General features: G+C 43.8%; 1 protein-coding gene across 1 annotated transcript in view; it reads right to left on the bottom strand.

The window, feature by feature from the left end:
* gna12a (guanine nucleotide binding protein (G protein) alpha 12a) overlaps positions 1-13,594 on the bottom strand; it is a 39,909-nt gene extending 26,315 nt beyond the window's left edge. The window contains exons 1-2 of the mRNA XM_064314798.1: positions 12,573-13,594; positions 2,170-2,385 (exon numbers count right to left, since the gene is read on the bottom strand). Of these exons, the coding sequence (XP_064170868.1) occupies positions 2,170-2,385; positions 12,573-12,890 (534 nt within the window). The 5' untranslated portion in view covers positions 12,891-13,594. The remainder of the gene's footprint in view (positions 1-2,169; positions 2,386-12,572) is intronic.
* Positions 13,595-13,751: the final 157 nt, after the last annotated feature.

Genomic DNA, 13,751 nt, shown 5'->3' with positions numbered 1-13,751 from the left:
GATAATGCACCGTTCATTGTGGAGTCCTCCCACTCACTTGGCACTGAATGCGTGCACTTAGCAAGTGAGATTCTCTCTCTTTAGAAAAAAAAAAACACATTGAGAGGGACCCTAAAACCACTGACGTCCACATTTTCTGGAACATAATGGAATGGCTTGGCAGGGTCAATGGGCTTATCTGTCCCCGAGACAGAGGCAAAAGGACTGAAACAAACTCCACGTGCGTCAGACTGGCAATTATGAGACCTTAACGCATGCAAAAAAGAAGTGAATTTGCATAGTGGGTAGGGTAATAGATGGAATTATTCAAAAGGAACAATGGCATGTTTTTTAATGTTTTTGCGACTGAAAGTTCAATTCAGGCAGTTAAAGTTAAGGAAAAATGAAGGTGCTCTGTGTTCATTTTTCCACGTCTCATTCGTTCAAAGGCAACCATCTAAGCAGACATCTCGGTCTAAGCAAGACCTGAAAAGAGAGGCCTGGCCCATTTTTTCCCGGCCCTCAAAACAAGCTGCGAGAACAGGATGAGAACCAAAGTCTGTGACTTAGATGTGTAATTTTAAAAAAAACCAGTCACTCAGCAATCCGGTTCTGCATTCTGAGGTTACCTGGAATGTGTATCCGGAGTTTTACAGGACAGGGTGACTTTGTAGTTGGCGGGAATCTCTGGCCAAGGTGTATCTGAAGATTTACAGGACAAGGTGACTGTAACTGATGGGAATCTGTCTGCCAGCCCAACGGTGCAACCATCTTGGACCTGTCAGGCTACCCTTGTGTGGGGCGTGACCAGATTCATTTCAGAGAAAGAATAGTTTCCACTTGATTTATTTTTTTGTTTTTTGTATCATTTGCACTTATATGGGCTGTACTTCAGAAAAACCTGTTTTCCTCTTACGTAGTTCAGTTGTCTGTACTACATTACGTTATACTTCCCAGAAGATTCTTTTTTTGATTGTATCAGCCATTCAAAGACGCTAACATGTATCTGTATCTGACCGCAAACCACAAGAGACCTCTTTCAGTCTCTGTGAAAATTGTGTTCAAAATGATCTGTGAAAATGTCTTAATTCCAAAGTCCCAGCGCTGGTCTGTAGCACACTTCACATACGGTGCCAATTAATGCAGACCTTAAAATACAGGATACTTTGCATTCAAAATTTTACCATTTTACGAGGACATTTGAGAATGTCAGAATAATGGACATCAGAAGACATTTTTGGTGATTAAAAAATCCATCCCTCATTCTGTAACCATGTAATTTATCAGGCAGATTACTGACCTTGGAAAACAGAAAAAAAATGTCTGAAGTAAAAGAATTTACAAGTTTGTTGAGAGCTTTGGGGTTTCAGGATTTCATACTAAATGTGGGGGATTAGGCTAGAAAAAGTCACAGGGGAAGTTTTTGAGTACAAATGTAACTGAGTCAACTGAAGAAGAAGTCTGTGTGAATATTTTATGGGAATAAAATCCAAGGCATGGGGCAATATGATTTAGGTTCTTGCTGTGGGGGATTCATGAATATACGCACTGAACACTAGGAAATCAAACACCCTAAATCACTCTGCACAAACCTTCACAACTTTGAATTTTCAAAATTTGTCTTCATGGTTCTCAGGAAAACGGCCGTGGAAACCAAAAGACCTATTCTTGCACTTATTCTCGCACTTATTCTCCCACCTATTCTCGCAACCTAATGTCTTATTCTCGCGGTGATACCATCCTGGTCCATATCTGTTCCAAGCAGAAGTGAACTGCGGCTCACGATTCTGTCTGAAACCAATGTGGATCAGGACGATATCTCGCCTCGGCAAAACTCACATCTTCAGGGTACGTGTACCGTATTCCCATTGGAGAGCTGCAGATATAAACGCATTACCGGTGGCCACAGTGAAATAGGAAAAGATTTCTCTCTCGTTGCCACGAGAGACGTCAAGGCCCCCTCCACTTCATCGAAGCCACCATTATGAGCTCATGAAAAAAACGATAGTTACTTTCAAGATGGCCATTGGGTGGGGTGGTCTTTGATAAAAAGGCTGTACTGAGGAGATGTGGACAGGAAGAGGCTATCAATAGCTTGCTATCACGCAAGAGGACGGATGAATCGCCGGCCAATGAAATCAGGCCTTTGGGAGACTTCAGTCTTTAGTGCAGCTCCCCTCGCGCACTCACCAGCTGGAACTCGCTGCGCCGGCCGTAGGCCTCCTGGATGCCGGCGTCCCGCCACAGGGCCCGCAGGGCGGGCACGTACAGCTGGAAGGTGCACGGCTCCATGGGCACGCCCGCCTTGTTCTCAAAGGACATCACGAACATGCCGTGCTTCTCGTTCTCCGAGTTCTGCCAGACGATGCCCAGCTTGTCCCGGGCGTCCACCAGCACCCTCATGCCCTGTAGAGGAGAAACATTACATTACGTTACAGGCATTTAGCAGACTTACACGACTCATTACATAGCGTTTAGATTGTATCCATTCATGTAGCTGGACATATACTGAAGCAATGCAGGTTGAGTACCTTGCTCAACAGTACAACGGCAGCGTCCTAACCAGGAATCGAACTGATGACCTTTAGGTTACAAGCCCAGTTCCTTACCCATTATGTTACACTGCCGCCCAACGCGACCAATTAGAGCGACGAATCGAAACCGACGTTCTCCCTTGCCGCTGGGTTAAGCCAGACATTTCACAGAGACCACGACAGTGCATGTGAACTCTAACAAGGAAAGCACACTGTGCTGCAGTATTTCAACAAAAACCGGGATATTTCAGGCAACAAAACAAAACAACAACAAGAAAACTAGACGGGCACAGGATTTTTTCCGTGACGACTGATTAATGTTTTTCCTCAAATTAGCTAACTGTTTCGCACAGTCAGAGATTAAACTGGAGGTCACTTTAGACTATTTCATGTTTAGAAATTGGCCCCAGGGAGAGAGTTCAGTTGGGCTTCGCAAGCAAACCAAAGTTAATTGCCCTTACAGGGCACATTTATAAAAATAAATAAACGGCCAAGCAAACGGTTTTCCCGAAAGTTCGGTTTTAATAACCACCTTAAATTGCCCGCAGCCAGTACTGTGAGGATGGACACCCGTGGCTTCACCCCACAAGAGGCTCTCCCTGATGAGCGCAGAACTCATTACGCTCCTCTCTGAATAACCTTTGGAAAGGAATTATGTAAACCGATAAAATAGCAGATGAAAGTAAAAAATAAAAAAAAAACCTGTGGTTTCCTACTACTTCCTGTTGGATGAACAAAAAAGGCAGCCTATTATAAAGAGCTCCGTAAATGAAGTAAGCGAGTATGCCCTTTGGCTGTGGACAAACAGTAACACCGCATTAAGTATTGAATGTCCCCAACTCGTCCGGTAAATCTGCCATTTTGGCTCCTTCTCCAGAACCTCACACCAGGGTTTACAAGAGTTTGGCATTTGACTGCACCCATGAAGTAAATAATGATGTCGCCAGAAGACTGAAGAGGGCAGTTTTATAACATAAAACCTGTACAAAAGCCAAGTGAAAGACCCTCTGCAAGACCCCAACCCCCCCCCAAAAGCTCTTAAAACACACATCGGTATGCCTGACAACAGTTGCTAAAACTTACAGAAGATAGCCTACATTCTAAAGCTAAAGGCTAAACTGACCAGCCTTACAGTGGAGCATTACCATCAAATCAATATTATGTTGCTGTTAAGTTATAACACAGCATACGATACTGGGCTTTTTGTCAGTGCTAGAAAAATTTTTCCTTGGTTCACTACTGTTGACAGCCACACGCCATCTCAAGAATAAGGTAAATAATACACTGGCGTCAGTTATTTTTGTCCCCTCCCCTCCAAGAATCCTGTAGCGGGACGCTCCTCGTGGCCAGTCGTATCCAGTGTTTTTAGTGTATGCGGATCACTGCTGAGCCTCCCCAAGCTGTCACAGTGGTGTTATTGCATGGTGAATTATGTCCTCGTACCTTGACAGCCCGCTCTCAGCTGGCTTTTCAATTTCGGATTTTAAGAAGTGCATTTTATCTACGAGACACATGCTTTCCCTGCACGTTCACGTACAAGTGGATGGGTGGACCGATCCGACTTTTGACAGACTTCTCGATCATCCGAATTACGCATTCCATCTTTTACCAGAGCTGTCCTGTCTGCCCTTTTCAACGTAACTCAGATTTAAGGACAAAATGCCTTGCCTTTAGTTTGAATGGAGTTGACAAATAGGCTTTCATTTTTTTTTTTTATATTCTGCAAGCTTCAAGCCATGAAATCTGTTGCTCCCCTAGAATTTCTGTAGACAAGATATTGATAGTACTGTACTGGACTCAGCTATTACAAACTGGACCCACTCCCAAATTCTTAAAATGTACGCATTAAAAAGTATGTTCACAAATTTTCCAAATATCATGGGAGAGGTTTAGACAATCAGAGACTCCCATTTCCTTTGTACATACAGCTCCGCTTCCACATGGAATGTGGACACAGTATTAGCAGAGATGCTTTATCAGTAGTAACGGAAATGCCAGACCATGCTTAACTTTGAGAGCCCTGTTCCTGTAGAGCTGAACCACCACGTTAACCCATTAAGGTTTCAACACAGACAGGAACTTGTTAACCTTACCAGGAAGGCGCGCTGAGTATCTAGAGCCTGCTGTGATAAACGCTCCGTTTACGCTTGTTTCTGCCACAGACATTCCAGTCAGTCGTCGAATGCCTGAGACTCTTTCTCAGGCTTGTAGTAAACAACGGATGCGGGCATGCTTCTCGAAATCGTCGCGACGAAACGGCAAACTGTTGAGCGCGGAAAGGGACAAAACGAGGAATTTGACATAATCTGGAAAGAGTCGCGAAACCCAAGAGTTTGTAGGCCTACCTCAAAGTTAAGCTGGACTTTAAGAGACAAAAAAGCCCCTTTGCCGTATTCACGTCTTCAAGGCGAAGGCCGCGAGGCCTTCAGGCGATCGGCGCAGCTCTGGCCCTCTGCCCGTACGACAGCGTAGACGAGGCAGGGTGTTTACATCCGAGCGGAGCCGCTGTAGGGTGACCTTGACCAGGGCACTCAGACGGACACATAAACACTCTCCCTGCACACAAGCTTGCGTGGGCCGGGTCTTCGGGCTCGACGGCATCGTAACGCGAAGCCCCTGCGAGGGGCTTCTCCCGGGAGCTCGATCGCTTCGCTTATTATATTACAGAGATTCTTAATAAATTCCTGGAGGTTACCCTACACTACCAGAGACTAAACATGCCCAACTGTCCGGATGCCTTCATTCACCACCCCTCCCCCATTCTTACAGACAGCACAGATAGTTTAATTTATGTTAAGCTATTTGCTTTCATAAGCACTTTCTGCTGAGCAAGCGTAGCTTGGCGCAGGGTGCTAAGTCACTTTTGTAGTGAAATTTACCATGACAGGCTGCTCCAAACCGAACGAGTTTGACCTGCTCCATTACCTGTAGCTCTCAATTTAGTTTTGATAGGCAAAGTATGAGGGAGTTGCATGCCTTTCACACCGTTTTTTGATCAATTGTGCGCTAACAACCATTGGGGACAAGGCTGCTACTTCAAAGCAAACGGCAGCCAGGCTAACAAAATACCCAGGTATGCCCTTAACCCTAGAAAACAAGCACAACTAAAAGCTATCAATCTCCTGCATCAAACCACCCACAGAACAGCAGGTGTATTGGAATTCAATAAGAACTTATTTGCCACTGTATTCAGACCCATGATGCACTTGGGCCTGAATACCGGCCCAAAAACTACAGACGACTTTGAACACAAACAAACTGTTTGGAAAACGCATCGAAAAGACAAACATTAAGGACAATTAGCCTAATATTTCTGACTGAAGTGATGTACTAAGATACTAACCCAGAAGAGAAACCACCACAACTGTAAAGATCAGCTCCCAGAATTTAAATTAATTAACATTAATCCTTCACTAATTCATGTACTGCACATAAATAATTCAACTTCCATTAATAAATGTTGTAAATTAGGCAAAATAACCTTACTAGGTAAGTTTTTTTGCAGTGTTTTAGCAGTGAGAGCTACCAAGGTGGAAGCCAGCCGCGTATTCCCAGGAGTAAGGTCTGCGGGTTTGGCGGTAAAAGAAACCGTGTGTGAATGTCGCAGGGGCGCGGCTCCGCTGTCTGGGGACGCCAGACAGAAATACGATGCGGAGGCAGGCCCCCTAAGCCCCCTCCATTGCTGAAGGTTAGCCTAGTCAGCAGAGGAACAGTCACCACCCCCAGGCGCTACACGCTCGCTGTTATGACACGCGCGAGGCATTACGGCTGAGTCAGGGGTGAGCGGAGCAGACGCACGCGAGGGAGACGATTTCACGGGAGCTTCTTTCGCGTGACCTCTGGCGTTACCTGGTCCTGATGAACGTGGGTCTACCCCACGGTCCTTCAGGAAATTATAAACGTTTTCCCTGCGTGTTCCGACAACAGTGCCGTCCCTGCAAAAATGAGTTGTATACGAACGCACAGTTTTAAAAAGTAGACAAAAATTCCCCCGCAAAGGTCCTGTTTGTCTCTGCTGCATTTGTCACGAGAAAATAAAATACCCGTTTGAGTTTCCCTCGGTGAGTCGATCAGAGAGTCTGCGACCTCACCCAGAGGACTCGTTCAGGCACGTAAATGCTCATGCACCGTTTCTCAAGCAGCCCCTGACTCACGTGCAGGCCTAGTTACTGCGGATTTAACATCTGATATCCCCTCTTGGTCGTACTTTTCGTGGCTTTTTTTCCAAGCACTGGTACTCTACTTTACTTTAGGGAACGAAACAGTTTAAGGCCTTCAAAAAATGTCACAGAGGTATCAAATTTTGAGAACTGGGGACATGGCACTTTCTCTGCTGGCATTTAACGGCCTTGCCTTTCTGCAGTTTTCTCTCCGTTAGTCTTTAGTTCCTGAGTAAAAAGGTGTCGGTCTATAATGAGGTGTTTTTCTGTCATACGTGAGATTACAAGAGCAATTAGAATTTCCACCAAAATACCACGGAAACGCTGGACATCCCGGTACCCTTTTCCCGTACGCACTTGTGTGCTTCACTGGTAGCCTGCTTTATCCAAAGGTTTAAGTACTAACAATTTTTTTGAAATAAATACGTGCAGTGCAATCTATGAACTGATCGGCTTGTCTGTGGATTTAGACAGAGACGATCTCAACCGCTCTCAGGGCAAACAGCGCAGACCTTTCAGAGCACGCCCTCCACAGCGACCTCTCAACGCGCATACCGGCTTCCGCTGCCGCCAAAACTTCTCCATTGCGCAGCGCAGGAAATGCGCAAAAACCTACGCAGGGAAATTCTTCGCTTAACACTTCCTTTGGGAGCTTCATTCTCAGCTACAGTTTGGGCAAAAGGAGGCACGTCGCCTCAGAACACGATAAGAAACTTTATTCTTCCTTCACCGGCTGCTGCCTTTCCGGCACCGAAAAACGTTTTACATTCTATTTTATAAAGGTAATAGATGAGAGGTTACAGAGACGCAACCTTTCAGAGCTGTTAAGGTTTAAGTAATGCAATTCATTTCAGCATCAACCTGAGCCTTGGGCACAGATAAAGTGCGCCGGTTTATCGGAAGCGACAGGAGCACGCGAAGCAGGCAAAAGTGACCAGCCAAGAGAAAGAAAACGAGGTAAACGCGGTGCCACTTTCTGCGACTCAACAGGCCTACACGGGCCTGTGGATGGATGCACAAAAAGGAAATCATCCAAACTGAGCCAGCTATCTCGGTTGATCATTTTCAATTCATGCACGATTATAAGTAGGCTACTTGTAATTCAGTGAAAACGGTGCCCGACAGGCAGCACTGCATGCGTGTTCCGGTAGTACATGCATCCCGTTAAATCAAGTTCTTCCCGTTAAATCAAGTGTCCTTGCCTGGATGATTTTTTAACACTTCAGAGTCTATAGCCTGGATTCAATCAAAAAATGTTTTGGCAGTTTAAGGGCATCTGAAATTCAATCAAAGCCTCCAGATAAATCCAGTACTTTATGGCAATGCATTGCTCATGCTATCTGAATACGACTGGGAAGTTCATACCAGTGAAGAAAAGTATTTTCGTGGAGCGATTGACATTCAATGTTATGACTGGCTGGTCAGACCACTATTTAAAATACCCGCCTTTCCATGCTAAGAGCTCCGTTTGGGTCACACATTTTCAAGTGTGCTAAATTCAGATCAGTGTTCCCTGTAGCACAAGAACACATCAAACCGGGGAAAAATTGACTTTTACAAATTCAATATGCCTGTCTTCTGTCCTGGTATAATAAGAAAAAAAGCTCATTAATTTTGTTTCGTCAGTTTCATCTGACTATGTAAAAAAATCACCTAAAAAATGAACTCCACACAGGTTTGTTACAATTTGCTAATGCTGTAACCTCCCACAGTTTAAAGGCACAAAAGTTTGTATTTGGATTTTAGTGCTTGTGCAGTTTTATAAGCTCTTCCATTCACTAGCAGAAGGCTAATTTGTTCATGACAAACCTGCATGTTGCCCAATAAAGTGGAGGTTGTTGATTCGGAAATGTATGACATTATACACAAATAAACACCAAAACAGACACCAAAACCAAACCAATGTATAGCCAAGATTATTGACATTATTATTTTTTTAAATATTTTGAATCTTTATGTTCATGAATCTACACGATTCATTTTATGTTTCCTTCCTATTACGTTGTCCTTTTTGCTTTGCATTTTTCTGTGGTGCCTGTGTTTACATCTGTCAGCATGGAATGTGGGTGGAGCTATGGAGTGTCAATATTGTCAGCTGATCTCTTGATCAGGATCACCTGCACACCAGTATAAAAAGGTTTCCAGTCCACAGGAAACAGAGAGAGATTGATTTCTCTAAGCAAGAACAGCACAATTGGTATAGAGCTTTAGTTCAGTCATTGTTTCAATGTTTTGTTTCTTTGTTATTGTTAGGATCCTGCAATCCTGTCCTGTGTTTTTGGTTGTTGTGTAGGTCTAGGTTTGGTTTTCCTAGATGGTGTTTGTTTTTGTTTTTTCGCCTGTTCACAACCAACTGCCAGGTGCTTTGTGATGTGTAAAGTGAGGATTATTCACTAGCTGGCAAAGTTACTATTTACAAGCGATTAGCCTACAAATTATCAGCTGCTGTGCAGAATGTCAAAAAGCTTATCAGCTGCAGTTATTTGAAACTAGCAAAGCTATAAATGACCACAGACAATTGCTAACAAGCTGGATGTCTCGCACAAACAACAGAATCAGACAGCGGGGTTGGCACCGCTACAGAGACGGGTGCCGTTTAATGGGGCTGAAGCCTTTAGAATTCGCAAAGGGGAGGAATATTTCCATGGAACACTGGCTGCTCTCCAGCACCAGCAGTACCCACTTTACGGCCTACATTAAAATTTCCATACTCCAGACATTAAGCCTAAATGTATTGCATTATATTTGGATACTGATACGAAATAATAAAATGTTGAAAATGACCACGTCACACCAAATGTCACTAAACAGAAACTGAATCGGTACGTGGTACTATAAGACCATTCACGTTTGTTTACGGTGGAATTTGATACAAGTGATGTCAATCACTGAAAAGAGTGCAGATTCTGCAACTACGTGCTCGTGCGTCTTCTCCATATTTTTTGCCTGTTCTCCATTTGCAGCTCCCAGCTTCGTCAGCTGTTTTTTTCCAGCTGAAATCCCTGGTCCTCCGAGTTCTGCCAGAGGGGCTTTTCCAGGGATCGCTCTTTTACTTGCTACGCTGGGGCTCTCTGAGGAAATCAGTTAACCACCCGCTTGGCTGTAATGAAAACAACGGCCAATGGGGACGGCTTTTACTGACCTAAAACACTGGTCTTTACTCACATGGTCACAGGTCAAGCCTGAAAGAAATAACCGAATGTAAAGCAAATCGTGCTGCAAGCGTTGAGAAATGCAGCCAGAGATGGTAAAGCGCCCCGCCTTTGGCTTTATGCAATTTTAAAACGAGTTTAAAAAACATGGACCTATAGTCGTTAATGCGCTTTTCACTTCTCATTAAAGTTCGTCGCCTCAGCAATAAAGCACGGCGGTAATTACAGTAGACGTGCAAACGGGGACTTTCGGAGGACAGAATAAAACCCAGGAGTCGTGTTGCGATATGAAGAATGTATAGCCTACATTATGATTGCACAGGCCGCTGCATAAAACCATCTACCGCGGCGCGTTCTCAGATGGACTACCCACTTAAAACGCTGATTCGTGGTACGCTGATGTATCACGCGGTTCAAAACCGAATCTTTAACGATGATAAACCTGCCCATGTGTACTGCTGCCTGAGACATATTCGGCCTCAGTATCGCTCAGGTAGTGACACTTTTCCGAGTACAGTGTGTTCCCCTCCCATTTACCCTGCTGCCCTGGGTATTTCAAATTGGGGGACAAAAAAGAAAATTGAAAATGAACAAACTATAGAGGCTTTTGAAAGCTCCTCTGCCAATTAGCCTACGTGTAGCTACATCCAAAATGATTAATTCATGGTATAGAATCATTATGACTGTAGGGAAGCAGGTGCAATATTATTTATAAACTGACAATCCAGTATCTGCTCAGTTCGTTAGGTTTGTATTCTTTCATATGCATGACTGGAAGCATCCTGCAGGGTTGGACGTTTTCTGTTTAATGTGATAATTGCAAAACCTTGTATATATGGAAGCAAAAAATATTGTTCATACAATAAGAGCAAATAAACAAAAAATAAAACTGACAATCGGCAAGAAGTGGCCTCAGTGCACAATGTCAGTCTGCCATAAACCCTTTTGTAGCCTAATTCTTTTGTCGCCCTCCGGTGAACACCCTTTAACAGCTGGTCCAATCAGAGAAGAAAGGCGAAATATGAGGAACATATTTTGTGTTTGAGTCTAAGCTAAAGCAAAAGAGAAAGGGTGCATGCAGCACTGTCATCATTTATTATACAGAAATGAGGGGAAGCCAAGGACTTCAACTCTTTTCGACGAATCACAGACCATATTCAGAGCTTATAGGCACCACACACACAACCATGCGGAAATGGTTAGGCTGCTATCCTAAATAGCACCAGTGTTTTTAGATGCTATTTAGATGAGTCTGTATAAAAACCTCATTTGAAAAGAACCAGCATATGAAAAGGACCCATGGACCGGTATACCCTAGCCTAGCCTGTCTCTCTACTGTACTGAATGCTGATCAGTCCTCAAGAAAAGCAGCAGTCACCCAACAGAGAGAGCCTGGGGCCGTTAGCTTGATGTGCAGACGCTGAAAGGGCCGCTGGCTTGTTGTGAAACTTGTGCGTCAAACCAAACATGCTCCCTGGGGTTCACAGACAAACCGGTCTTCTCCAGAACGCCTAATTATTTCAAGAGAAGAGATTATTTTTACAGAGAAGAGCCCACAGAGCCCTTTAAAAAAAACAGATGCTGCAGAGCCAAGGAGAAAGATGGCTGTACGTTGGGGGGTGAGGGGGGTGTAGACAGCTGAAAAACACCAGCATTTAGAGTCCAACGAAGACAGAGAAGCCACTCTCCCAGGAGGCCAAGGGGGCATTAGCATAACACTGGGCGTAACAAGAGGCTGCATTCTCACATGCCAAACAAGCCCGATGGATCAGAAAGTCATATATGAGGCAGCTCTCCACCTCTGCTTTGCCGAACATTCGGATGAACTTATAAAAAAAAAACAATGTGGCAGCATAAAACTGGATGTATTGCTGACCACCCAACAGTAAGCAAGTGGTTACCATACCCCAAGTCGTCCAGTGAGTCTATGGGGCATAATGCTTCCTACAGGCTTGTGGGAAGACCCCCTAAGAGTCAGCACAGCAAACAAATGAAGTTATGTAACGGATGACTGCATTATAGAAATTGCTGATGGCTCAGCCCTTGAGAGACCTGATAGTCACTATTCCTTTTGGCTTCACTTTTAACTATAAGCAGTTCAGGTTAAGAACTAGCACCTTCCTCTAGTGACCAGCAGTGTCCCGTTCAGGAATGAATCCCAAAACATTCTCTGCGTGCACACGCCCATACCACTATACTTCGTACTTCCGTTTGAATCCCTGCAATTTATGACAGTAAACATCATTACCATTAAGTGAATTCTGTAAGCATTTTCTCCTGCAAACTCACTTTCTTCTCCAAAAGCTTTGACAGTTTGCACTGACTTGACCATTACAAATTACTACACCACTAATACCAAATAGGCCTAATATAAGCATTCTTCAATTCCCAATTAACAACTGTATATTTCAATGCTTTTGTTCCTGTGTTTTTAGGTCTTTGACTTTGTCTCCAATCAGTATGCTTACATTTTCCACATAGAAAGTGTTTACAGCAAGCAGTTGTACTCTTTTGTAATCTGACAGCTATATGTATAACTGGGATACATTAACTTAAGTTTATCTCAAATTATTAAATTCTACGTCGAGAAGGCCTTATGGTTGCCAATCACGCTGAATTATGCCCTCAAATGAGATTTGCCCGCATGCACTTTACAATAGTTACAATAGAGTTACAATACATTTGGATGTTAACGTTAACAATTGTTTAACATATTAAAACTACATCATTTGTGAACTTCTCGTTACCTTAATGATATTCTCGAAGATAGTGTCTCTAAAATCCAGTAATGCTTTCTGGTCGAACACTTTCCCGTGGATAATCCTCATTTGTTTCAAAAAGGTTGACTTGCCACTTTCTCCAGCTCCGAGCAGTAGTATCTTCACCAAGCGGCGGATAGCCCTTCTCTCACGGGCAAGCATGGCATCGATTTCGCGACTCCGGCGCCTTGCCTCTCGCTCCTGATTCACATCTCGATCCAGGTTTCTCTCCTTGCTATTACTTCGCTCCCGACTGGCTTCGGCTGACAGCAAACACCGGCTGAGGGTGCGCACCACGCCAGCCATCGTTGCGAATTTACAAGATCAAAATGCTTGCTCTTAATGATCTTTTTTCATTTGAAAGTACACCGACTTCCGTACTGCTTGCAGTCCAAACTTTGTAATTAACCCCAGTCCTTGAATCTGAAAGTTTGTAACTTACTTCATCGGTAAAAAAAAATAAGGATGCGCCTTTTCTCAGTTCTCACGCTGATAGTAGCCTACGTACTGCAGCCCATCAATGAAACCAGCTAGCGAGCTGGCAGGCAACACCTAGCCAGCTAACGTTACAGCATTCCCGTTACCTGGACAAGTTGCTCGTTAAACTAAGTGACTACTTGGTTATAACACGTTTATCACGCTATAAAGTAATTTGCATTTATATAGTCCAGACTACAAGAAAAGTACTATCTTGCTTTGATCATAATTTAGCTAACTAGCTAACTTTCAAGATGTTCTCAAACCATTAGCAAGCTGGTTTACGAGATATTCTAACACAACCTCTAGTTGCATCCAGTTTCTAGGTATCCAACTGCCAACCTTCATAAATCAAACACATGAAATACGATGCCTTCAATTATTTTCTTAATGGTGATCCCAGCTGTTCCAGAACTTCTGAAATATTTAAGCGCCAGTGTTATGCTGCGTGCGGACAACTGTCTCGCTGTCTCCTTTCTTTATCGCAGATGCCAATAACTTTGAGCCCCCACTGTACGCCTGGGAAGCGCCAGTAGAGGGGAGTAGTAGGCCAAAGCTCGCAATGGGTGGTGTGCGTCCTATCAAACGGTCCGAAAAAATTATAATAATAAAACGATAATCTGTTCATCTACATTAACCCTGTAAATGGTAAGATCACACATGTTCTTCACTGAACGTTCTCGTGGTGAT

This window comes from Anguilla rostrata, chromosome 17 (assembly GCF_018555375.3).
Source record: "Anguilla rostrata isolate EN2019 chromosome 17, ASM1855537v3, whole genome shotgun sequence".
Lineage (NCBI taxonomy): Eukaryota > Metazoa > Chordata > Actinopteri > Anguilliformes > Anguillidae > Anguilla > Anguilla rostrata.
This window is presented reverse-complemented; position numbering and strand designations above follow the sequence as displayed.